This window comes from Danio rerio, chromosome 3, assembly GCF_049306965.1.
Source record: "Danio rerio strain Tuebingen ecotype United States chromosome 3, GRCz12tu, whole genome shotgun sequence".
Lineage (NCBI taxonomy): Eukaryota > Metazoa > Chordata > Actinopteri > Cypriniformes > Danionidae > Danio > Danio rerio.
This window is the reverse complement of record NC_133178.1, coordinates 17,246,585-17,274,469: the sequence shown is the minus strand read 5'-3', so window position 1 is coordinate 17,274,469 and position 27,885 is coordinate 17,246,585. Positions and strand designations below refer to the sequence as shown.

At 35.2% G+C, this 27,885-nt stretch overlaps 1 protein-coding gene across 4 annotated transcripts in view; it reads right to left on the bottom strand.

The window, feature by feature from the left end:
* The window catches only part of tbc1d16 (TBC1 domain family, member 16), a 61,493-nt gene that overhangs the window by 5,917 nt on the left and 27,691 nt on the right, over positions 1 to 27,885 (bottom strand). For 2 of the 4 annotated variants that reach the window (NM_001006076.2, XM_068216769.1), the window contains exons 4-10: positions 24,040 to 24,228; positions 22,517 to 22,664; positions 19,854 to 20,018; positions 16,693 to 16,841; positions 6,654 to 6,788; positions 5,500 to 5,686; positions 2,226 to 2,405 (exon numbers count right to left, since the gene is read on the bottom strand). In NM_001006076.2, coding sequence (NP_001006076.2) covers positions 2,226 to 2,405; positions 5,500 to 5,686; positions 6,654 to 6,788; positions 16,693 to 16,841; positions 19,854 to 20,018; positions 22,517 to 22,664; positions 24,040 to 24,228 — 1,153 coding nt within the window. Of the gene's footprint in view, positions 1 to 553; positions 1,127 to 1,313; positions 2,406 to 5,499; positions 5,687 to 6,653; positions 6,789 to 16,692; positions 16,842 to 19,853; positions 20,019 to 22,516; positions 22,665 to 24,039; positions 24,229 to 27,885 lie in introns of those variants that run through there. The other 2 variants (XR_012399078.1, XR_012399079.1) reach the window with 2 other exon arrangements.

The following is a 27,885-nucleotide window of genomic DNA, read 5'->3' as shown; positions in this document are numbered from 1 at the left end:
GCTATAACAAGTCAAGTGAGAGCAGGTTGATGCGTTTACATGCAGAGTGAAATCTGTCTAACTTAATGGGCAAAACTCTGTTGATATGTTAACACTTTGGATACTGACTAACAAGCTACGCGTGTCTAGCAATTGGACGTGCAGCACTGATAGAATACGTGCAATTTGAGCATGTGTTGAAAACGTAACATTCTGTAGTGCATTTAGAGGTAACACTTTAAAATAATGGTTCATTAGCTAGCGTTGGTTAATGTACTGTTTACTAACATGAACAATTAGTAATACATTTATTACTGCATTTATACAACTTTGTTAATGTTATTTAAGTTTAATAACGTTAGTTGCATTAATGCTTACACTCGCAACTTTTAACAACGCACTAATTACTGTTGAAATATGATCGATAAATGCTTTAAAACAGATTATTTATACTTGGCTGATGTCAATAAATACATTACATAACAATAAGTATTGCACTCTAAAAAACGTTGAGTTATTTATTTAACCCAATGGTTAAGTTATACAAATTTGGTGCTTTGTTGTTTATTTTTTAAACCTTTATTAGGTTATATATTAATAAATCAACCAGTTGGGTTAAATATTTGGTGCTTTGTTGGAATATTTTTAACCTTTATTTGATTATTTATTTAATAACTCGACCAGTTGGGTTAAAATGTAAAATTTTAACAATCACAGAATTTAACTGACACAGAACAGCTGTATTAATATGCGTGCATAATGTTGTTTTTCGTTATAAAGTTATTTAAGCTCTAACGCAATAATGTTTGTTGTTTTTTTTTTAAATCAAATTAACTCTCCGTGTCGTGTTTTTATATTCGTTTCATCAGCACTCTTAATTATTGATGATACAAATGCGTGCTTTATAGACGATCTATATTAAATGGATAAAACGCTTTCTCCACCTCCCGTGTTTATCTCTACAGAAAATTATACACATATTTGGGATATTCTGCCATCATTCTTGCCTTTATTACCCAGCGGAGAAATTTATTTTTTTACAAAGCCATAATTATAAAATTAATAGTAGTACTTCAATAGTAATTCCAGAATGGAAAAAATAACATTTAATCAAAATGCATTGGGTTAAATTACACTGTAAAAAAAGCTGGGGTGCCGGAAAAAATAAAATAATAATAATAAAATACCAGCCGGTAAATTACAGAAATTTACCATAAAATAACGGATATTAAATAACAGAAATTTCCTTTAATTTAAATTTCTGGTAAATTTCTGTAATTTAATGGCTGTTATTTTATGGATTTTTTCCAGCACCCCAGCAGCCAGAAACAAGCCGTAAAATTACTGATTTGTTTTACAGTCTAAATAACCCAATGCATTGGGTTAAAATGACCTATAGTTGGGAAGGTGCTAGAATAACCTATAGTTGTGTTATCTGTTGGGGTATTTTTAACAGAGTGGACCATTGTTTTAAAGTGTTTTTTTAGAAGATGTTTAAAGCCATTTTGAGATTTTAAATCATCTTTTAATCATCATAAAAGTCGTCCTTCATCTTCACATGCAGTCTCTCGGTCATGGCGTGTAATGATGTAACAATTTTTTATGCCTCACACTGTACAGTACAGGTTAGTTGCATGTATAAAGCGTCCGTGTCCTGATGTCCGTCTACCTGATGTGATTTTTCTATGCGTATATGATTTGATGGGAATTACGGGACTGATTATTCCAATCCTGCCAACATTTGTCTCACAAATTCCAGGAGTGGAGGGGGTAACCAGGTCAGTAACTGTACTGTGGTGTTAGTAACTGTACTATGGAACGGGTTTTGGGCAACCGCTGCAATCGGATACTATAACAAAGTTGACCCAGGGGTGTTACAGAGTGTACCAAAAAGCTGTGAACTGGGGGCAGGGTGAAATCACAGAGTTTTTCCAGAGAAATAACAAACAGGAGGGGGGCGGGACACTGACATACTGCAGACTCCTAGGGAAAACAGGAGTGTTGGCAGGTATGGGTTATTCTACTTTGCCAATTACTTTAGACAAGAAAAAAATAAATATATAAAGTAGTAATTACAGGATGAAAGAATATACTCAATTACAGTAATTTACACCCTTGTCTTTGATTAATCGTCCAGCCCTACTTTGCAATGATATTTTAGCCAATCAAATCATTGGACATTTACTGATACATTTAAAAGACTTGCTCCTCTAATGAATGTAGATACACACTGAAGCTGCGTGTACCTGATAGTGTGCCCAGCAGGCTTCCCACATGCGCAGAGCTTCAGCGTCCGGAAACTCTCGTTTGAAGCACAGCAAGACCCAGCGGTGGCAGAACAGCAGCTGAAGGCCATCCTCACCCAGCCGGGTCAGATGCTGGTGAAACCGGGGCAGCATGAGCCGCAGGAGCTCCCGCAGGTACATCTACACAAACACACACAGGCACAAATGTCATCATTACCATTAATCAACAACAAACGATTAAACTAAAACTTTAAGAATTAGAATACATGGCCTTGAGTTTAGTTTTGAATATTGTCAACAGTAGATTTTAAGGCTATGTGTTAGTATTTAAATAGTCTAGGCAAATTTCAGATGGAGGGCTGGAAGTAAAAAACTAAATGGGAGACATAGAGGAAAGTCTGTATTTCTTTGCGATTTATACCATATTTCAAAGAAGATATAAATAGAAAATAAGAACATGTTGGTCATGATGCTTATATCATGAAGAGGGCTGAGTTTTCTACTGAACTAAAATATATCTGCCTGTCATCGAGGCAGTATATACTGTGTAAGCTATTAAGTGACATGGAAGATACTATAGTATTTGGAATCATACTATAGATAATTACTTGAAATAAACTGTTGTATTAATTGTATTGCTGCTGTGGTACGACACAACTGTAGTAATAAATTATTCAACAGGCTTCGGTTTTCTTTGCTATTATCAAAATACACCACAGTTTAGACTAATGCTGCAGTGTTTATTACAGTTTAACAGTTAATCATGCAACAGTATTCTGTATCATTCAATAACAAAGAGTTGTACACATTATACACTTTATGGTTCAAAAACATTTTTATTACAAATTCCTATAGTTTTCCCCTATGCAGATATAATCCAGATATCACAAAATAACAGATGAAAGAATACAAACGCGTAGACGCATAGTCTACATTATTATTATTTTTATTCTTGTAAGGGTGAAATGGTGCTGCACAATAATAACCATCTAGTTTTGTCGCAAAGGGCTTTTTTTTGTTCAGTTAATGAACTTGACCACCAACAAGCATTCACAGCTGCTGCATCTCGATGTTAAGGTTACAGTTGTTTATTCTGCCGAAACGTCAGTAAAGATTTGGATTATAACACATTAAACACATTTATACACCTAGCTAGGCCTGTATATAATCTTAATTGGTGAATTATCACGATGTTCTGATTGAGATTCTATGCAGACAAACCACTTCCTGGCCTCCATTTGAATTTTGGGCATCATCAGCTTCCAGGAGAGGCTAGAGCTTCCATGCAAAGTTGCTTCCCTGAGTATGCGTCAATAGCGGCGCCACATTCGTACAGTGCTCCCAGGACAAATGTCATTCAACTGCACAAGACAAAACTACAGCCAATGTGAAGATGCTTGACTTTAGCGGTGTGCACGTACGTTGTAACGACCAAACAAAGCACAAAGCCAAAACCTTTCTTAGGCTAGATTTAATTTCTTACGTTTTTGTTTGTTACAAACTTTTGTGCTTAACAAGTAGCCTATTGATTATAACACAGTCTCTTACTGCACTGACCATAAGGCATTTTTTGTTAAATAAAGTCAGCAAACAATAAGAAATTTGAAAAGACGCTGCGGTGCTAGAAACTTGTATTATTGTCAGATAAGTGAACGAGTCATTCATAATGGAGATTCATTCACAAATCGAATCGCTTCATTAGAATGACAAGTAAAAGCAGAAGAGGGGCTGTGTTTCAGGACACAGATTAGATCTTATTTAACAGGGAGGGAGGATAATACATTTCCATGCACACAAACACATGGTGTTTGTCGGCAATGCCTGTGCTATCACTTATCTATCGATGTAGAAAAATTATGTAAAATTATAATATTCGTAATGTAAAAAATATTTGCTTACTGACCACTAGGAAAACTCTGTATGTAATTATGTATATATGTGTATATATATATATATCTGGCTCTGGATGGCCAGTCCTCCACTGCATCTTGGTCCTGCATTCATTTCAAAGCAACGCTACCCTGTACTAAAATGGCAGCTCTATTGACTCATTCCATCCAATAGACATCTATAGCGTAGGCGACATCTAATGTACATATCTATGAAAACAAACTATTTACAAGGTTCCCATATTTTTTTTAAAAGCACCATTATTTTTAAATTATACACCATTTATATAACAGCACATGTTATATCGCCAAAAAAGTCCTTAATGTACTTAACATTTCACTTAGGGTGCTTTCACATCTGTCCTTCACTTCATTTGGTCCAGACCAAGGGCAATAAATGATGCATTGTAGCATTGTCTGCTGTCTTTGGGTCCTTTTCACACCATACTGATTTCTTGGGTCCGAACCAGTTGAAAAGAACCAAAATGCAGTCATGTGACAAAATCCACACCACTCATTGGCCAGGTGCTGTTAAACATATTCCCTAAACTGCTTTTCGATTGGTCAGAATTCACGTCTGGGAAGATGCCAATGAAACTCCCGCAAGTAAACAAACCGGCAGACACAAAATGTCACTTTTGACTATGGAGGGAGGGATGCGCTCACTGATTGCATCACTCCTCATAGTATACTATACAGTTTGTACACATCACTTTAGACAAACTATACATTTCGAGAATGAAGTGCGGCTGTAAAACAATTAATGCATTGCAAACGGCGTAGGAGCACGGTAAAGTAGTAATAAATTAATTGGTTTGAAATCGAATGTCTCATGAATGTCAAACATAAAACTAACTTTACCGCGGGCACCTCTTTAAGGAGGTCTCGTCTGCTTTTTTGGTCCGCTTTTTGTGCGCACTCGAGTGCGATTGCTATATTTACAACTGCCTAAACAAACCACATCAAGAGGGTAAACGAACTCTGATGCGATTCAACCGAACTAAATAGGGCAGGTGTGAAAGCACCCTTAGACTTAATATTTAAGTTTAAAATGTCGGAGTAATTTTCTACAATTGACCATTTTAAATAGTAATGTTCAAAGAACTACACTAAATGTGTTCAATTCAATGCTGGTAATACTCAATTGTGGTTTCTTAAATATTGTTAAAATGTGCATCAATTGTCTGTGTTATTGTACAAGATAAAAATTCAAGCTTTTAGATTTTTATTTAAGCTTTACAATAGTGTGTTAGGGTAAGGGTTAGAAACCGAACCATCACAGAACCATGAAACAAACTGAAAGTTTTGCGAACCGTTCCACCCCTAACAGGGCACAGTATGCGGGCAAAAGCTCAAAAGTTGATAGGCAGCATGTGTTTCCTCACCAGCTGTCTCTCCATATCCTCGTCTCTCGGAGAGCTGATGAAGATGGTGTTCTCCATCAGACCCACGAAACACCAGAACGTGTCGCTCTCGTCCTGGATCTCAGTCAGCAGAGGAGCCACCAGGTCGGACATGCCCTGACAGTAGCCCATGTCTGGGTTAAACACCGCATAGTTCAACAGGATACGCCTGGCACACAAATACAACTTCAAGTTCTCAGTAAAGCCAGTAAAAAAGTTTAAATTGAATAAATCCTATTCATTTTCATTTATTCATTCATTCATTCATTCATTTTCTTGTCGGCTTAGTCCCTTTGTTAATCCGGGGTCGCCACAGCGGAATGAACCGCCAACTTATCCAGCAAGTTTTTACACAGCGGATGCCCTTCCAGTCGCAACCCATCTCTGGGAAACATCCAAACACATTCACACACACTCTCATACGCTACGGACAATTTAGCTTACCCAATTCACCTGTACCACATGTCTTTGGACTGTGGGGGAAACCAGAGCACCCAGAGGAAACCCACGCGAAGGCAGGGAGAACATGCAAACTCCACACAGAAATGCCAACTGAGCAGAGGTTCAAACCAGCGACCTTCGCTGTGAGGCGACCGTGCTACCCACTGCGCCACTGCCTCGCTCTATTCATTTTAGATCATAATATCTTCTGAAACCACCTTTATTTACTAGGTTACATTTTCACCTAATTAATGTTTAATTCAATGATCTTCCATTTTCCTTTAGAATGTCTCCTACTTTGGAGCTATTTAAGAGGTCACTGAAAACACTTATTTTATTAGCCTTTAATCAGGTGTTGTCGGTTTGTGTATTTTGGCTCTTTGCTTGTTTGCATGTATTATGTGTTTTTGTGTACAGCCCTTTGGTACACATTGTGGTTGGTTGAAAGTGCTCTAGAAATAAGCATTTATATTGACTGTAGAAGGACAATAATAAATATAATTAATAAATAATTAATAACCATAAATAATAAATAAATAAAAATATATATCTGTATAATAAAAACTAAATCTGCCTGTTAAAATGTGTATGTGAATATCTAATGTATGTAAAACCAGCTCTGCAAAGTTTTGAAATATAAACCAATATTTGTGTGTGCAGATGGACTGATGTCAATGCATATGCTTCTTTCTAACCTCATGATTTCTACATTGGGGTTGTTTTCTCCTCTAAAAAACATGTTGCTTCGGTCCGTCCTGACAACATCTTTATCCACCGTGAACTGGACCTTCCTCCAGAACTCACTGTGCTCTTCTGGACTCATGGACAACCTGCGGACAAAGAGCAACACATCAAATCCAAAGCAGAGGAAGAAGAAAAACACAGGACAGGTAAAGAACAGGGCAGCTATAACCTCATAGTTGAGGTAAAACAAAAAACATAAGAAAACAAAAATGAGTGTACGAGAAAAAATAACTAAACTATATATAACAAAAAGTTACTGGAAGAAAACAAAACTGCAATAACAAAAACATAAAGGTAAAGGAATAAAGGGGCACTTTAAGAAAAGCACAGCAAAGAACAGAAAAATAAATCAATGAAATAAAAATAAATAAATAAAATAAAAATGAGAAAATCTTGACAAAAAAAATTTAAAATAAAAAGTAAAACAAAACATAAAAGGTAAAGGAAAAGGGCAGTTTTATGAAGAAGAGATCAATAAAATAAAATGAAAAAAAAAAAGGAAAACAAAACATGAAAGGTAAAAGATCAGGGCAGCTTTAAGGAGAAGAGAGCAATAAAATAAAATAAAATAAAATAAAATAAAATAAAATAAAATAAAATAAAATAAAATAAAATAAAATAAAATAAAATAAAATAAAATAAAATAAAATAAAATAAAATAAAATAAAATAAAATAAAATTAACAAAAGAGGAAAAGAATAAAGAATAAGAAGAGGAAAGCAATAAAATTAAATAAAGAAAATGTTTAAACTACAAAATAGTGCCTAAAAGAAAGCAAAACAAAAGCAAAAGGACAGCAAAAGGGGACATTTGATTTGAGGCTGCTTTAATAAATGTGTTTATAGCTTTTAACTTTAAGCCAGCTATCATGAAGCAACAATGTCCACCGAGTTTACCCCCGTTGAGTGATCCTTAGTTTGACTTTACGGTGATCGCCTACTCTTCCCTGTTGATGACCCTTGATCTACTTTCTGCATGATCTGAATTTCTGGTTTTGAATTTTAGGATATCGAATTTGATGTTCTTGAAAACTAGAAACTGTATTTTGACAAACTGGATATCTGCAGTCTATGAATTCAGAGCACAAAACAAATCTGAATTCTTTTTTGAAAAATTCTGCCTAAAAAAACTCAGTTGTCTTAAAATTCAGATGTTCAATATTCAAGTTATAAAATTCCAAACAATTTTTATGGCATATACTGTAAAAATTTAGATTTATTAAATTACAATTGCAAATAATTAAAATTCAAATTCACATTGTTTTGGCATGTCATTAGCTCCATAGGGACATTAAAGAACTAACAAATAAAATACGAATTCCCCCACAAAAAAAGAGAAAATAACTATACAAGGAGAGAAAGATAAAGACAACCAAAACACATAAAAAAAATTAAACACAAAATAATCCTGACACATAAAAAACAGGGAAGCTCTAAAAAGAGAACACCAAAGAGCCAAAAAAGTAAACAAACTAACAAAAATGAAAATGAAAGAAAAAGAAACAATAAAATTGAACAAAGTTGGAAAACATTACAAAAAAAAAACACAAGATAACTAGAAAAGAGAATGTGATTTTTTTAATGCTATAAAGGAACAGAACAGGCCAGAATGAAATGGACTAATGGAACAAAACAGAACATTGTAAACAGAGAACAGAACAGGATAAAATGAAGCGTAACGGAACATGAAGTCTGCGTCCCTCTGGCTGCACACTCTCATAATAAGCAGGTGGGATTTCATTAACACTGTTTGTTTTGCTGGAACTGATGGCGGGCCTGATGCAACTTCATGTAAGTGTTTCGGGGCCTGTGTTTGTGTGTACTATTCCCAATTCACGCTCTCTGACTCCCTCTCTGGACCCTCGAGGCTCACAGCGCACATACAGTACATACACACACACACACACACACATGCACAGTCAACCTATTAATTATTAATTAACACTGTCAAAAATGATCTTGAAATAGTGTTGAGATAATAAAATAATCAAAATCATGGAATATAAACACGTCTATACTGTACAGATTTACAGATTTTTTGTAGTCAAAATATTTTGAAAGACCATTACATTTACAAATTATGAAACAAAACTACACTATTTTATAATTAAAATTAGTAAAAGAATAAAAAGTAATAATTAATGAATGACTAAAAATAAAATAATTGACATCAAATGTACAGTGCATCCGAAAAGTATTCATAGCGCTTCACTTTTCCCACATTTCTTTATGTTACAGCCTTATTTAAAATGGATTAAACTTATTTATTTCCTCAAAATTCTACACACAATACCCCATAATGACAATGTGAAAAAAAGAGTTTTTGAAATTGTTGCAAATTTATAAAAAACAATCTATGCCGTGAAGCTCTAAATTGAGCTCAGGTACATTCAGTTTCCACTAATCATTCTTGAGATGTTTCAGCAGCTTAATTGGAGTTCACCTGTGGTAAATTTAGTTGATTGGACATGATTTGAAAAGGCATACACCTGTCTATATATGGTCCCAGGGTTGACAGTGCATGTCAAAGCACAAACCAAGCATGAAGACAAAGGAATTGTCTGTAGACCTCCGAGACAGGCTTGTCTCGAGGCACAAGGCTGGGGAAGGTTATAGAAAAAAAGTTCTGCTGCTCTGAAAGTTCCAATGAGCACAGTGGCCTCTGTAAGTGGAAGATGTTTGGAACCACCAGGACTCTTCCTAGAGCTGGTCTGCCATCTAAGGGAGTGATCGAACGAGAAGGCCTTAGTCAGGGATGTGATCAATAACCCGACAGTCACTCTGTCTGAGCTCCAGTGTTCTTCTGTGGAGAGAGGAGAACCTTACAGAAGAACTGTGCAGCAATCCACCTATCAGGCCAGTATGGTAGAGTACCCAGATAGAAGCCACTCCCCAGTTGGAATTTGCCAAAAGGCAACTGAAGGACTCAGATAATAAGAAACAAAATTCTCTGGTCTGATGAGATAAAATTGAACTCTTTGGAGTGAATGCCAGACATTATGTTTGGAGAAAACCTGGCACCGTTCATCACCAGGCTAATACCATCCCTACAGTAAAGCATGGTGGTGGCAGTATCATGCTGTGGGGATGTTTTTGCAGCAGCAGGAACAAGAAGACTAGTCAGGATAGAGGGAAAGATGAATGCAGCAATGTACAGAGACATCCTGAATGTAAACCTGCTTCAGAGTGCTCTTGACCTCAGACTGGGGCGACGGTTCATCTTCCAGCAGGACAATGAACCAAAGCACACCGCCAAAATATCAATGGAGTGGCTTTACAACAACTCAGTGAATGTCCTTAAGTGGCCCAGGCAGAGCCCAGACCTAAATCCTATTGAACATCTCTGGAAAGATCTGACAATGGCTGTACATTGCCGCTTCCCATTCGGCCCGATAGAGCTTGAGAAGTACTTCAAAGAAGAATGGGCAAACATTCCCAAAGGCAGGTGTGCCAAGCTTGTGGCAACATATTCAAAAAAACTTGAGGCTGTAACTGAATTGCTATGAATACTAATGCACTGTATACACGTTTTTTGTATTTTTAATAACTTTTGAAATTATTAAATGTTAGAAATTTCCATGCACAATATACACGTATTAATTAAAAGACCAACAAATATATTCATTAGACATTATAGTAATAATAATTTTAAAAAGATAATAAATAATAATAATAATTCGTATAATAAGTGCTCCGGTTTTCCCCACAAGTCCAAAGACGTGCTATAGGTGAGTTAGGTAAGCTAAATTGTCCGTTGCGTATGTGTGTGATTGGGAGTGTATGGATGTTTCCCAGTGAAGTGTTGCAGCTGGAAGGGCATCCGCTGCATAAAACATATGCTGGATAAGTTGTCAGTTCATTCCACTGTGTCAACCCCACATTAATAAAGGGACTAAGCCAAAAATGAATGAATGAATGAATGAATGAATGAATGAATGAATGAATGAATAATAATAAGTTAATTAAATTTAAACCTGGAAAGAAAAAAATACATATTAATAATAAATTATATAGTTTCTATTCATTTATTTATTCAATTAATGATTTATTTTTTCATGCATTTTGAATTGTTAAATATTTGAAATAATTACAATTTTTTAAATTAAAAATGTGCAAAGATATACCAAGCTGATTTTTTTTAACGTAATCAGTTTAAATAAAAAAATCAATACAATCAAATCATTTTCAAAAGCAATGTAGTATTACCAGAAATAAAGAACTAAATTGTGTTATCATCTGCAGCCCAAGCATCAGGCTCTATAAGTGCCCTATCAATGGCCTGACAATGATTTAATTGATCGAGTTAATTATTTCCTCTGAACACATCAACAGTGTAAATCTGCTCACATTTATTGATTGCCCATGGCTCATTTGACACCAGCGCTACTAGAAAAGCCTTCTGAGACTTGCAATGAAATGACAACAGGACAGTAAGTAATAATCACGATAATCACTGCCACATGGCCATGTTATAAACACAGCTGTCTATTGTTACCTATCCTTAAACAGAACATCATTACCAGGGCATATGCTGACAATTTGAGCACTTGCAGCCGAATAACACTCAGCTTTCATAAGATTGGTGCAGAGATGCGAGTGGTTATGATGCATTTTCAGCCCATGCTACATTGATTTCATGTAATGGCTCACAAACCACAAAACCAAACACAAATCAGCTGGCCTGATGCGTCACAACAGCTCCGTTTACATAGAAAGTCTCCTGTTTCAGACTCCAGAAATATCAGATTTGTAAACAACAGGTTATGTCAGCCGGCCAACTCAAACAAGAGTCAGCAACCTGCGGTGCAGCTTTGCATTTTAAATGAAAAAGGGGAGAAAAGCTAGCAACAATAGGCCACAGTTTTCTAAAACTCGCAGTTAAAGGTGCTGTATGCCAGTTTTTGACTCTTCTAAAGCCTAAAAATACCATTACATGTTTGCAAATATTTAAGAAACATGCTAAGTGAACATTCCTTTTTATCTGAAAAACAATGCTGATGTCAGATATATAAATGTGAGTTACGTGTCGGAACGCTGTATTTGTTTTGCTTCTTTTAGCCAGCCCAATACCAGTTTAACCAAATATATTTCAGCACCCTGGGTTGTCTTGATGGAAAATAGTGTATTTCATTCATTCACTCAGAAAGGCTCTGAAAGCATGTGCTCGTGACCAAAATGCGACCTCCAAACGAGGCGCAGATTCAGAGTTCCACATGAGGTTTATAACAAATAGGCTAATATAAATATTACAAACGTAAGCATTAGGTGAGCAGGTTACATTGTTACATTGACAACATGCTTCATAACAAGATTTGCAGCGATAAGCAATTGGGCTGTTTGCACTAGACGAAACACAACAGAAATTTAAATACAGCCATTCAGAAGCACAGAGTAGTGCACTTACTGCACTCAACAAAATTATAAGGTTAATAATCTAATTAACACATTAAACCTTTATAACATTATTAAATGTAGGTGCTAAAGTTCAATTTCAAACTTGTTATTTTATTTTCAAGATCTGAGGTGAACCATCTGCAGATGCTTTCAGTAGTTAATGTCAGGTAAAATGGCATTCAAACTCACATTATCAGCACTTAACACTAAATAAAGCACATGAGGTGTACCTGAGGTGATCATTTTCAGTTTTCTGTTGTTCACCTGTGAGAAATAGAAGAGGTTTCTAATATGGCTCAATAAAACTTTTAATATGGAGAATATTTCTTATATTGCGTGTCGTTTCTTTTGTATTGAACACGATTTAAATCAGCATTCAGTCTTGATAGTCAGACTCGCTCATGTTGGTCCTTAATCTGGCAACCTGCGCTAGTGTTTGTTTTGATCCAGGAATGCAACACCTAGTTCAAGGGTGTCAAACTCAATTCCTGGAGGGCCGAAGCCCTGCACAGTTTAGTTCCAACTCTGCTCCAACACACCTACCTGTAGGTTTCAAACAAGCCTGAAGGACTCAATTAGTTTGATAAGGTGTGTTTAATTAGGGTTGGAACTAAACTGTGCAGAGCTGCGGCCCTTTTGGAACTGAGTTTGACACCTGTGACCTAGTTTAACCAATGGGTGTCAAACTTACTACACTTTTAATAGCTGGAATATCAGTGGAGTCCGCATAATTATGGTTTCATATTAAAATAAAGGTGAGTTAAAGCTGAGAAACTGCAGATAAAAAGGGTTATCCAAAAAAAAAAAAAGTTGAAAAATGTGATTTTTAGCCAAAAGGGTGATTTTGAAAGAGTGGAAAGCCGAATCTGTACCCAAGTTTGGTTTATGGGGTAGAGATCTCATAAACATGCTTGCTTTGGAGAGGTTGGGATATATCAATAATGATGAATTGAAGATATTTGATAAAACACATGGACAGATATTAGAATACCTTAATGCACTGGAAAAAATGCAAGCATAACCAATGACCCCTGTCAATTAAAGAAGTAATCAGATATTGAGCATATTAGATATTCACTGTTCATTTGTTCATTTTCTTTTCGGCTTAGTCTCTTTATTAATCAGAGGTCACCACAGCAGAATGAACTATTAACTATTCCAGCATATGTTTTACACAGAGGATGCCCTTCCTGCACTAAGAAACTCCCATACAGACCTGCATACACACACATACAATACGGCCAATGTAAATTATTCAATGCACCTATAGTGCATGTGGGGGAAACCGGAGCACCTAGAGGAAACCCACTTGAACACGGGGAGAACATGCAAACTCCACACAGAAATGCCAACTGACCCTGCCAGAGCTCGAACCAGTGACTTTCGCCTATGATATTCACTATTCATAATCTATAATGCTTTTAATAATGTGCCCAAACTATTATGAAAATAAAACTATAGTCAGGATAATGAATTTCACTGGTAATATAAGAACAATGTTACTTTTTAATTACGTTTATTTATGCATTACCTGATCAGCCAAATTATATTTTGCTTTCATGTGCATTTGTCCCTCTGTGTTCTGTTGTTCTGTCATAGGCTAGTATTTTCATGTATTGTATTTTATATGTATTATTATTGTTTTGTACTGATTGTTTTCTATACTTTGTTGTAGTTTTGAAAAATGCAAAAAGCACATAAATTAATGTTTACAAAATTGTAATCACCAAATGGCCCCAGTTTATTAGTTATGTTAAGAATGGCTAACCTTTTAGAGTTTAATTAATTTTTTTGTTTATTTCAGTCATGAACAATTAAATAAAATGTAGTATGTACTAGTGAGGCAAATAACGTATAAACAAATTCCTCTGTAAAAAACTTTTGAATAATTATAGGAGTAAAATAAAAGTTTATGTAAGTGTTGCTGTAGAGACTGATGGCGAAATATATATTCAAATATGGTGTATATTGACATACTGTAATGAAGGAAACACTTAAGTTTGTATTAGGATGTTGTTTTTCCATTAGATTTAAAATATTTACAGGTGCAGAAAAATAAAAAAAATTGTATTGCATAAAATGTATTGGTTGCTTGTTGAGAAAGTATGACATGCAACCTCATTTCTTTAATTGTTTGTTTGCCGTTTTCTCCACTGCATAAATTCAAAGGTATAAAATTACATTAAAGCAACATTAAAATGTTAAGAAATTATTTTCAATGAAAAGATATGTAATGTAATTATTCATTTTCTTTTTTTACACCTTCATTAATCAGGTGTCACCACAAAGGAATAAACTCATACACTACGGATAATTTAGCTTACCCAATTCACCTATAGCGCATGTCTTGTGGGGGAAACCGGAGCACCCGGAGGAAACCTACGTGAAGATGGGGAGAACATGCAAACTCCACACAAAAATGCCAATTGACCCAGCTGAGGCTCAAACCAGAGACCAGAATTGTAATTAGTCTTTTGTTTTAATTACTGCAGAGGAATTGTAATAGGCTTTTAAAAGAATTATGTATTACGAACATTTAGTGTGCTTCTTTATTTTACTCACTGTGCACACTTTTATACCAGTACAGGTCATTTCATATTTTACACACACACAAAAAAAAAAAAAAAAAAAAAAAAAAAAAAAAAAAAAATATATATATATATATATATATATATATATATATATATATATATATATATATACTGTATATATATATATATATATATATATATATATATATATATATATATATATATATATATATATATATATATATATATATATATATATATATATATATATATATATATAAAAAATCTTTTACACCAAATGATGATATTTCCTCCACATATTTTGCTTTCACAAAAGTTATTTCGGACCCTTATGTCATCTTATTTTGCATTCTACCCAATAAATAATTTGTGCAGGAAGAAACATTTAACAAAATACTTTAACAATTAAAAGTAGTCCACGTTACTTTGGATGAAAGAGTCTAAAAATGAACTAATTTAGAAATCAAATAAATAAGCAAGTTATACAAAGTAGTGCTGTGGAATGATTAACTTCATCCAAAATAAAGTATTGCACTTACAAAATAATTATAGAGACAGGTACAGTTGAAACCAGAAGTTTACTTACAGTGTATAAAAAGGCACATAACCATTTAAAATAGTCAGATGTTAATGTGACTAAACCTTTTCTCTTTTAGGTAAGTTAGGATCAGTAAATTGGTTTCTGTTATGCTTAATAGCAGAATAATAAGAGATATTTTTTGAGAAATTGTTATAACTTTTCTTGAAAGTCAAGTTTACAATACAATAAGAGTATTACGCCTTTGAAAAAGCTCAGTTGATGGTGTCAAGGTTTTGGACGTTTCTGATTCGCTAATTGACAACATCTGATTTAATTGGAGGCACAACTGTAGAATAATATTTAAGGAAAAGGGGCGGCAGCATCATGTTGTGGGGCTGTTTTACTGCAGGAGGGAATGGTCTACTTCACAGCATAGATGGCATCATTAAGAAAGAACAATATGTAGAAATACTAAAGCAACATCTTAAGACATCAGCCAGGAAATTAAAACTTGGCCACAAATGGGTCTTCCAAACAGACCATGACCCTAAGCATACTGCCAAATTAGTTCAAATGTGCTTTAAGGACAACAGAGTGAATGTTTTGGAGGCCATCAGAAAGCCCTGATGTCAATCTTATAGAAAATTTGTGGGCAGAGTTGAAAAAGTTTGTGTGAGCAAGACAGCCCACAAATCTGACTGAGTTACACCAATTCTGTCAGGAGGAATGGGCTAAAACTCCTTCAAACTACTGTGAGAGGTTTGTGGAAGGATACCCAAAACATTTGACCAAAGTTATACAGTTTAAAAGTAAAGCTAAAAAAACATATCTCACTATCCTGGCATTTAGCAAATTTCAATCATTTAGGTAATCCTAACAAACTTAAAATAGTAAACGTTTAGTATGATTTACCATCAGACATTTTGTACAAAATGGTTATGTTCCTTTTTTTAGAGTGTATGTAAACTTTTGCTTTCAACTCTTTATATTATGTATATATTTATACATTTATATTTTAAAAGTGTAACGGTCATTATGGCGAATGAAGCCCTGCCTTCTAGTACAGAAGCCAATCATTGATCGCTATAGACTGGCAATACTCTGGGGACGGGGCTCAGACCAGACGCGAGTTTCTATTTTGTGTGATTTGAACGTTTAGTAATAAAACTAGTGAGACAGTTGTTGTTTAATTTCATTGGTGATTAATAATATGAAATTCAATGGAAAGCTTGGCAAACAGATTTGGAGAATTTGATGTTTCTTCATTTAAACAGAATGCCCGAGCATACTGCCTGAGAGGAGTTTCAAAGATGGCCGCCAAGTGAAATGACTGGCCTTAAAGGGACTTTGTTTATTTTGGGTGGTTGCTAGGCAGTTGCTAAAGTAAAAATGTTTTTGGGATGTCAATAATCACAATTAACAATTTGCACAGCACTAAAAAAAGGTGAATATTTGTAGAATGCTCAAATGTAACAGGGGCAGCGTGGCATACTATTAAGGATAAGTCTAGTAAATGATGACTGACCTCCTCTGCTGGATGTCCTGGTACTCCCCGCGTTTCTGCAGTCTCCAGGCCTCGCGCTCCTCAGATGTGGAATCATAGCTGTAGTAGTGAAGGAGAAACGGCCAGACTTCACCACGGATGGACGGATCGATGCCTCCGAAGAAGATTGCCTGAGAGAACAGAGACAGGAGCTCATGAGAAACGCCTGTCAGAACTGATCACATCAAATAAAAGCCCTAAACAGGGCCTTCGTGCACATTTGAGACAAATATTGTGACAGTTACAACCATACTAATGACATATACAAACAGTGGATGAGATGAAATACACTGCTGTAGTGTTTAGAAAGTTTGTGTTTGATTAAGTCTTTTCTTACCATTGGGGGTGTATTTATTTGTTTATTTGAACAAAAATATAACCCAACTTGTGCAATGTTATGTAATATTACTACAAGGACTCTTTGATCAACTTTGAACTCTTCGAAATAAAATGTGGTTAGTGGTCAAATTATAAGTGTCTTTACAGAATAAAAGCAGAATAGTTTTTAAATAAGCATTTTTAAATCAATTATTACTAGTTCAAGACCTTTTATTTATTGATAGCCTTATTGCCAATGTTGAGAATATATTTTTTCTAATTAATACTGTAGAAGCCACTATGCAATCTTCATTGCAGGATTCTTTCATTAACTTTTGTTTGTAAATAACAGCATTTACTAAAATAAAATGCTGTTAGTTGTCATATTATAAACGTCTTTACAGAATAAAAGTCCAAGCAAAATAATTATTATTACTTATATATATTTTTATCAATTATTATAGTGCTCGGCCATTGTATTTGTCTTTAATGTTATGCTGAAAACATATTTTTCTGATTCATATTTTCGTAAAAGCCACTGTGCAATCTATTTTGCTGGATTGTTTGATAAACCTTTTCATTTATTCACTCATTCATTTATTCATTCATTCATTTTCTTTTCAGCTAAGACCCTTTTATTTATCAGGGATTGTCACAGCGGAATGAATCAGCAACTTATCCAGCATATGTTTTTACGCAGTGGATGCCCTTCCAGCTGCACTGGAAAACACCTATATACTCTTGAATTAACACACATATGCTACGGCGAATTTAGCTTTCTCTATTCACCTACACCACATGTCTTTAGACTGTGGGGGGGAAACCGGAGCACCCGGAGGAAACCCACACCAACACAAGGATAACATGCAAACTCCATACAGAAATGCCAACTGACCCAGCCGGGGCTGTAACCAGATTCCTTCTTGCACTGAGGCCACTGTGACGCCCAGATAAACTTGTTGTTTGTAAACAACATATAATAATTATTATAAAATATTTTGTCATTTGTCAAATTATAAATGTATTTCCAGATTAGGGCTGAGTTCGCATGTTCCCCCCATGTTTGCGTGGGTTTCCTTTAGGTGCTCCGGTTTCCCCACAAAGTCCAAAGACATGCAGCTGAAATGGCATACGCTGTGTAAAACATATGCTGGATAAGTTAAGGGTTCATTCCACTGTGGCGACCCCAGATTAATAAAAAAAGAAAATGAATGAATGAATTTACAGAATAAAAGTCTAATCAGAATGAAAGTATTTTTATTATTATTTTTTAAATGCGACTTTATATAAAATAAATTAAAAAAATAAATAATAATAATAATAAAAAAGCACCACAGCACAGAAACGTGCCTTTAGCACCATATCATTATCCTTTGTCATCACAAGGATCATGTGACACTGAAGACAGGAGTAATGGAAATTCAGGAAATTGCATCAATTGTATCTAACTAAAAAAGTTTCACATTTAGAAATTTTCTTGTAATTAATAATTTTGTTGTTTGAAATTATTTAATTGGTTTTGCAGTATTATAAGCTTTAACACAGAACTTATAAATAACTCATATTCCAACAGCTTTCATTTATTCCATTGTTTTTGTTGAATATTTTTGAAAACAAACATATATTATTATCATTTATACATTATAACAAAAAAAATAACAAGTCTAGTATATCCAGATGCATCAGAATAATGTAGCTACTAGCTAACAATGTCTACATATTATACTATATAATATACTACGCCTGTCCTGTATGCCTCTGAGCTGACTTACCTGAACTGTCTCTATCACTGCTCTTACTAAATGTCCAATCAACATTATTCTCATGATCACTAAAACTCATCTCATCCTCACTTTCATCTGCAGGAAGAGTCAGTTCTGTCTTTTTTTCCTTTTACTTCCAATAGAACATGGTGGTCTGATCAAAAATAGTATTGCCATTAAATTTATCTATAATTCAAATGCCTTTACCTATGATTAATCAACATTATATTACTAGCATTCATGTGGTTATTGTTACAAAATAAAAGATCACAGCTCACCTTGCTAGCTAGCTAACCTATTGAAATATTGCACATTCCACTATTGGACAGTGTTGCCATTTGGAAACACACACACATTTGATCAATTTACAAAAAACTCATTTGATAAAAACTTTTTTTGAGTTGTAAATATGTCATCATAACTTACTGGAGGTGACATTTCAGATGTTTTTGTGGATCTGACATATTTTGATCCTTTGTTTTTATTGACGTTTTCTTTTGCATTCAGCAAGTACTCACAATAAACGGCAGTCTGTCAGAAATCACGCCACAGAAAAACACTGCAGGCCATGTGACTTATACAAAGCACATCATTGGCTAAACTAAGGTCTACTCTTTCCAACAAACAAATTAGAATGTTGGTCTTAAAGAAACAGTGGCAGGGAAACGAACATAAATATCATGCTGCCATATGGCAACACTATGTGGTAGAAGATTAAGTACAGTATATATATAAAAAAAAAATATATATATATATATATATATATATATATATATATATATATTAAATATATTACAATAAAAAAACATTGAAATATCATTTAATCATAATATTATTTCATAATATTCCTGCCTTTTTTTAAATTGTGATCAAATAAATAAATAAGCCTTGGTGAGCAGGAGACTTCTTTTAAAGACAATAAAAAATCTTAACTTTTCAGACCTCAAACTGTACGTTTTGACTATTATATTTTGACTGCAAAAGCTATAATGACAACACAGTTAAGAAGAGCAAATAGGACAAGTAATGTTGATTTGATTGACAGCCGTCCGTCATTCTAACCTTTCTAAGCTTGTACTCCTCCAGCACCTGGCCGCTGTTGTTCAGATGCCGGAGCCAAGAGCTGACGTCCAGCCGGCGGTACAGACGCTCCTCGGGGTGCATCTCGGCAGACGGTAGTGTGGGTCGACGGATGGAAAACTGCATACAGGACTTCTCATCTGACACCTAGAGCAGCGACAAAGTGTTACAGCAAAGAACATGTACGAGCAATACAGTGTAGATGCATAATTCTGGCTAATTCATGTACAGTACATACATTAGATGTATGTAGATGTAAAAATGTTAAAGTCTACTCTGTTTACTTTCCCTTGAGTGGTTCTGCTTTCTTTATTCTGTTGAACACAAAAGAAGACATTTTGAAGAAAGCTGAAAACCTGTAACCATTGACTTTCATAGGAGAGAAAACAAATACTATGGAAGTCAATGGTTACAGGTTCATGATCAACATAGGAGCAAACCATGGCAGAGGTTTTTGTGAACTATTCCTTAAATTGGACTGTGTGCGGCCGGGTCGTGGGGGCAGCAGTCTTAGGAGAGAACCCAAGAATTCCCTCTCCCTAGACACTTCCTCCAGCTCTACCGGGGGGATCCCGAGATGTTCCCAGGCCAGCCGAGAGACGAGCCGAGAGGCCTCCTCTCGGTGGGACATGCCCGAGCCACATCAGCTGACTTCTCTCGATGCGGAGGAGCAGCGGGTCTACTCTGAGCTCTTCCAGGGTGACAGAGCTCCTCACACTGTCTATAAGGGTGCGCCCTGCCACCCTGCGAAGAAAACTCATTTCGGCCGCTTGTATTAGAGATCTTGTCTTTTCGGTCCCGACTCAAAGCTCATGACTATAGGTGAGAGAAGGAACGTAGATTGACCTGTAAATCGAGAGCTTTGCCTTTCGGCTCAGCTACTTCTTTACCACAACGGGCCGACACAGCAACCGCATTACTGCTGCCGCTGCACCAATCCGCCTGTCAATCTCATGTTTTGTTAATTATTAGGAAACAATTCAATGCAAAAATAAAATATAAAAAAAAACCTTCCCTAACATTTTGGTTGTCCTTGCTGTCCATCCACAAAACTGATTTTTATTAGTACTGGCAATTAATCGAAAATCAATTTCAGCTTCAATTTGGTCTCCAGTGATTAACATTAATCATGATGAATTTGTTTCTACACAATTCACAGTTTCACATAGAATTCAGTGAAATCATGTAACATGACTTCTGCAACATTCGTTCAAGTTTCAAATGGAAAAAGAAAACGAGAGACGAGCAGCACACACACATGTAAAGTGATCTTTTAGCTTCAGGTGAGTGACTAAATAATCAAATACACGCAAAGTTGTGTCAAAAAATGACACTTTGTGATCATTCACATAGACCGCTGTTTGTTATGTAATGAATTTACAAACAGCTCAGAATGAAAATGCATGTATAACCATAAATTGGAAACATCTGGCTCTTAAATAGGAAGTGGAGCACTCAGTCAAGTTTACATTATTTACAAGACAGGACCCAGACAGAAAAGTCAGGCAGATTAATACTAAGAATAATAATAATAGAGTTATAGAGTGGAGCAAAGCACATAAAATGATCAGTAATTAAAAGAAAATAAATAAATATATATTTATATATTTTAAAATTTGACACACATCTAATGTTGGTATAAACAACTCATATTCCAACAGCTTTCTAATCATCTAATGCACCAGCTCCACGTCCACAACTTTCCACGCATTGAGTTAAATTAGGCTGTCCAGACTCTGTGTTGAGTCCATTACTACCATGGTTGAAACCCATTCAGGCAGTCAGGCAGCATAATGCAGAGAGTGGACCAAATCACATCAAATGATTGGCAATTAAAACTGGAAAACAACACCAGGCAGAGACAATCCAAGATGGCAGAGCCCTAGGTCTAAAATCTATAGTAAGACATGCCGTTTTCTGCTAAATGTTTCCAATAATGGAGTTTGTTTAATATGTTTTCATTAAAGTGGAAACTAATGTACAAAATAATGTAAACTGGACTGACTGCTTCACTTCCATTTTAAAGTGACAGCAGGCAAAAATCTCTGCTGTCGACTGCGTTTACCATCATTAATGGCACCCACACACACATTTGAAGTCAAAATTATTAAAAACGGTTTAAACTAATATCTAATGATGACATTACATAATATTGTTCTAGTAATTTTGCTAGACACTAGTATTCAGCTTAAAGTGACATTTAAAGGCTTGGCTTAGATAACTAGGCTAATTAAGCAACTCTGCTTAATTAGGCAAGTTTTTGGACAACAGTGGTTTGTTTTGCAGCTCATTTACTTTAAGATTTGTAAAAAATAAATAATAATAATAAACTGTGACATTTTCCTTGCTCTGTTAAGAAAATATTTTAAAAGAATAAATAAAAAATCCAATAAATTCAATATGTTAATCATTTTTCTATTATGCGCACAATATTTTTATGTGTTTTTTTATGCTCGTGTCTGTATTTACATTCTCACACTTGCTAACGGTGTCCCATTAGGTAATGAAATTCTACATGTATAGTTAAGATGTTGAAGCCCAACTGAAGACCTGAGCCAAATGCGGTCAATACTTCATCAAAGAGGTCATGTGCAAAGAGCGCAAGTGTGGGTTATTTGAACAAGGCATTTGACTCTCCAACTGACCTGGTCTTTGAGCTGAGTCTCCCTGCAGCATTTCCACTGCTGAAACACCTCAGCCAGTTTATCCAGGCCTGCGTGGTGGAAGTGAAGGATCTTGTACTGGCTCTCTCTGCTGGCGATGACCAGCTGCCCACAGGTGCAGGCCTCATCACTAGAACACACATACGAAAAACAAACACTTTTACTTTCAATCTGGACACAAAACCACATCATGAAGATCAATGGAAAGATTATGAATATGTTCAGTGTTGTATAAGTTACTTCAAACAATAGTTGATTATTAAATGCATCATTAAAGTTGTGTGTAAATTACTTTTTAATGTCTGAAATGTAATAATTTCTCAAGAAGTCATTTAATTTCTTGACTCGTTTGAACTTGCACTAATTATATTAATTATAAATCTCTAAGCGCACAGAATATATATAAAATCCTTATAATTTCTTAAATCTAACAGGGACTTTAGCTTTATTTAAAATGACACTTAATAAATGATAAACATCTTTGTCTATCAGAATACAAAAAGCTTATTAGTTATAATTCAATTCATTTCAAGTGTATTTGTATAGCGTGTTTCACAATATTATTATTTATTCAATGCAGCTTTAAAAAAGGTGCACATTATTGCATTACAATCAAATTTGGAAAAGTTAAGGTTATTAGCTACCATAGCTTTATTAGCTTCTAATAACTTTAATTAATTACCTAGTAACTAATAGCTTTTAAGTTATTACATATAAGCAGAGTTAACCTGCAGTTATATAGCATATAGGTGATGTTTAATGTTTATGTGTACATTTAATGCAGTGTGTTTGTGTATTAAGTGTATGCGAGTTATAATGACGCCATATTTCATACATATGATAGCCTGACATACATTTACATCTATTTATTGTTTCTTAAACATGTTTAATTGGCTGACAAGTCTAACATTCTTTATTTTTAAAAACGTCAAGGTATATTTGTTTTAGGGTTGGGTGATGTCGAACAATTAGCAGTCATGGTGTGGAGGATTACGTCTGAGTCTGAAACCGCATGATCGGGCCCGATCTCCGATTACGTGATCGGATCTCAACATCCCTAATTATGATTATGTGGTACAATAAAACCAGGGCATGCTTTCCTCTTCCTTCGACTACAGTTATGATGATTTCTTTTTATTATTAGCACTTGATTTTACTGAGGCTTTGTTGGTAATGACATTTGTTATATTGGATTTCCTCTTCAAAAAAAAGGACTATTTTCAACAAACCTAGAATTTTATTCACACCACAGAAACATTTTAATATCTTAAACAAAATCATCCTGAGGGTAAAGCATAATGATTTATAACCTGCAGCCATAGTGAAATAAAATGAGAAGAACTGTAATATAATTCAAGGAGGTGAATTAAATATATGAGGTGTTTCATAAAACAGAGACTTATGGAAAAGTTGAATTCTACAGGGTGAAGAAAAGCCAAAGGGTGTTATATTCAGCAATGAAAGATATTAAAAAGCATATCAAAATGAAGGAAATGATCCCTGACCTGAAAAAGAGCCGGAGTGACCTCATGTGACCCAGGTCAACTCTGAACACGCCACACAGGTGCTCTAATGCCATGACATTCTGCTGCTCCTCCCAGCGGACTCCCTGTGAATGACTGCTTTCTGAAGGGGCGTGGCTGTCCAGGCTGGAGGCAGAGCTTGCAGAGTGAGCCATTGGTTCATCGCATTCCCTGCAAATGGAGGCATTATAACCTCTATTTATATTATTGGATTCAAAAGATGATGAAATGATAATGCTCATTCTAAATGCTGCGAAAACAGTCTGAAGAAAAGTATTTTTCTTGAAGCTACTTTGGAACGATGTGTACTGTGGAAGCGCTTAATTAATGAATATGCTGAAATGGAGCTTTTCATGGCTCTAAGGGTCAAACAACAAAAAATAATGTCAAGAATCTTGGTGTGATTCTGGATGTGAGTTTCAGTTATCATGTCAAAGCAGTAAGTAATTCAGCATACTATCATCTCAGAAACATTGCGAGAATAAGATGCTTTGTTTCCAGTGAAGACTTAGATAAACTTGTTCATGCTTTTATCAGCAGTAGAGTGGATTACTATAACAGTCAGGCAGTTATAGCTCATCCAGAGTGCTGAAGCCAGGATTCTGACCAGATCCAGAAAATCAAAGCACATCACACCTGTCCTCAGGTCTCTACACTGGCTCCCAGTTACATTCAGAATAGATTTTAAAGTATTACTACTTCTCTATAAATCACTAAATGGTCAATAGGACCTCAATACATTACATATATGCTCACTGAGTACAAACCTAACAGATCACTCAGATCATTAAGTTGAAATACTGTAAATTAGAAATTCCAAAAGTTCAATCAGAGCAGGGCTAATCGGCTTTCAGCTAGTACGCCACCCGCTGCTGAATTCAGCTTCCAGAAATGATCAGATGTGCTCCAACATTAGGCACATTCAAATAAAGACTGAAAACACATCTGTTTAACTGTGCCTTTACTGAATGAGCACTATGCTACATCCAACAGCACTATTACGTCTTTCTTTTTCATTCTTTTATAACCTGTTTAACACATTTAAATCTGTTTTTATGTTATTGTCTCTTTTATTCCCGTTTATGTAAAGCACTTTGAATTGCCATTGTGTATGAAATGTGCTATATAAATAAACTTGCCTTGCCATGCATCAACAAAAACAAAATGTATACTGTATGTATACTATTTATATCCTGCAAAGCTATGCATATATTTCTTTCCATAAAAATATTTAACAAGACTTTTTTGTTTGTTTCTTTAAATCAACTGACTGATCATTTCTTTAATTAAATCCTAAACGACTTTTAGGTTTTTTTATTTTAGGATTTGAGGAGTACTTAATAATCTACCAAATGATACAACTTAAATTGATTTATCTATATATTTACCCATTTTCTTTTTTATTATTATTATAAATAACTATAAAAAACTCCATGAGTATGTGATTAGCAAAACTGTCAGTTTGTATTTTGTGCACTTGTATGTATTTTATTGTATGATATTATTGCTGCAAAGAAGGTCGCTGGTTTGAACCTCGGCTCAGTTGACATTTCTGTGTGGAGTTTACATGTTCTCCCTGCCTTCGCGTCGGTTTCCCCCACGGTCCAAAGACATGCGGTACAGGTGAATTGGGTACGCTAAAATTGTCCGTAGTGTATGAGTGTGTGTGTGAATGTTTCCCAGAGATGGGTTGCGGCTGGAAGGGCATCCGCTGTGTAAAAAACTTGCTGGATTAGTTGGCAGTTCATTCCGCTGTGGCGACCCCAGATTAATAAAGGGACTAAGCCAAAAAGAAAATGAATAAACAAATGAATGAATCAAGATAACAAAATAAGTTAATAATTTAAAAACCAAATTAGCCCCATACATATTACTGCATATCAATCTAGACAACCACCACATTCACTTCAAACAGTGATCCAATTTAAAATAACAACTGCAATTGGGATTAATTACTTTATACGTATTTCTTCGGGCTCTAGGAATTCTAAACCCGTGTCCTGATGGTAACATTTCAAAAGCTGAGTAAAGGGGATGAGTATTATCTTTACAAATCGCAACTGCTGTTTTTTTTACCCATAAAGGAGTCAAACAACTGACTGTTGATGTTGTTTGTGATTTGCCTGATTGATAATTTGCGATAATTTCTTCTTCTGTTTAGGTGTTGTGTTACCAAACCATGAAACAATATTATATGCGAGAACACTCTTTATTGTTTCCCAGAGATGGGTTGCGGCTGGAAGGGCAACCGCTGCATAAAGCAGAAAAGAAAATGAATGAAAGAATGAACACTCTCTATTAACGATCTACATGCCATGTTTAAAGTCTGTGTACTAACATTAAAACTTCTCAACTTAGGGAGGAGATAGAGGCGCTGACTTGCCTTCTTATAAACAGCCTCAACATTACTATTAAAATTCAGTTTATTGTCAATAATTGTACCTAAATACTTAAAATCTGAGACCTGCTCTACTATCCTTCCATTTTTGAGGACTGGTTTATAAAATCTAGTATCTACTGCTTTTGTTTGACTACCCAGACATGGCTCTTTTGTTTTCCCAACATTAAGATGTAACAAACTTTCGCCAAACCAATCTGTTATACTATTAATATATTTTTAAATATAAGGAGATATTCATTTCTTCCTGACAGGAAACCAACGCCAAATCATGTTGATTGTATTGCAATTTTTAAAAAATCCTAAATTTATTAAAATACATATGATACTATGATGCACAAACCTGCAGGCAAAGAGAAGATTGACCTGCATTTTGACAATATTTTAAGGAAAAAAGTATATACTGTATAATTATTTCCTTTATTTATTTCCTTTATTATAGATCACACTGAGACAGTACTGTCTCTTCTTCCAGTGAGACCCCGGCCATCTTTATTGTCAAATCCTGCTTTTTAAAAAAAACTTCCATTTAAAAGTTCTTTTTAACCAGCCAAAGTGGCTAGTAGGAGTATCTGTCTAACCCGCCACAGCTTACATTTACCTGCATTTGGCTGGTTGCTGGGTGTTAATGTCAATCCCTGTACATAAGTATTCACAGTCTTTGCCGTGAAGATCTAAATTGAGCTCAGGTACATTCTGTTTCCACTGATCATTCTTAAAATGTTTCAGCAGCTTCATTGGAGTTCACCTGTGGTAAACTCAGTTGATTGGACATGATTTGAAAAGGCATACACCTGTCAATATAAGGTCCCAGGGTTGGTAGTGCATGTCAAAGCACAAACCAAGCATGAAGACAAAGGAATTGTCTGTAGACCTTTCGAGACAGGATTGAGGAATATGAAGGTATTTTTGGTGCAAAACTCCCAAACAGCTGTAAAAGTGTAATTTGTAGTTGTAAAAAATAGCCACACATGTGTATCAGTACATTTGTACTCGCAGAGCAAATTTGCAAATGTGTATCAGTACATTTGTACTCGCAGAGCAAATTTGCAAATGTGTATCAGTAAATTTGTACTCGCAGAGCAAATTTGCAAATGTGTAGGTATTTTTTGTCTCCAACAAACACAACGCAACATTTACACCTGCACAAATCCTTCAGTACAGGTGCACAAATCCCATCGGACGAATCACAAATGCAGAAACTCATCCGCTCATGTTCTTTGCTACTATTGTTTCAGTGTATATGGTGCAAAACACATTCACACACCTGCATCCAGAAATGTGAAGTCACAGACAAAACTTGCACATCTGTAGATTAGAATGTGTATCCGCACAAAGAGAGCTGAATGTGTGTAGAATGTTTGATTATTTTTTTTCTAAGCACGAACACAAATATGTTCCTGCAACTGCTCAAATCTGTCGCTACGAGT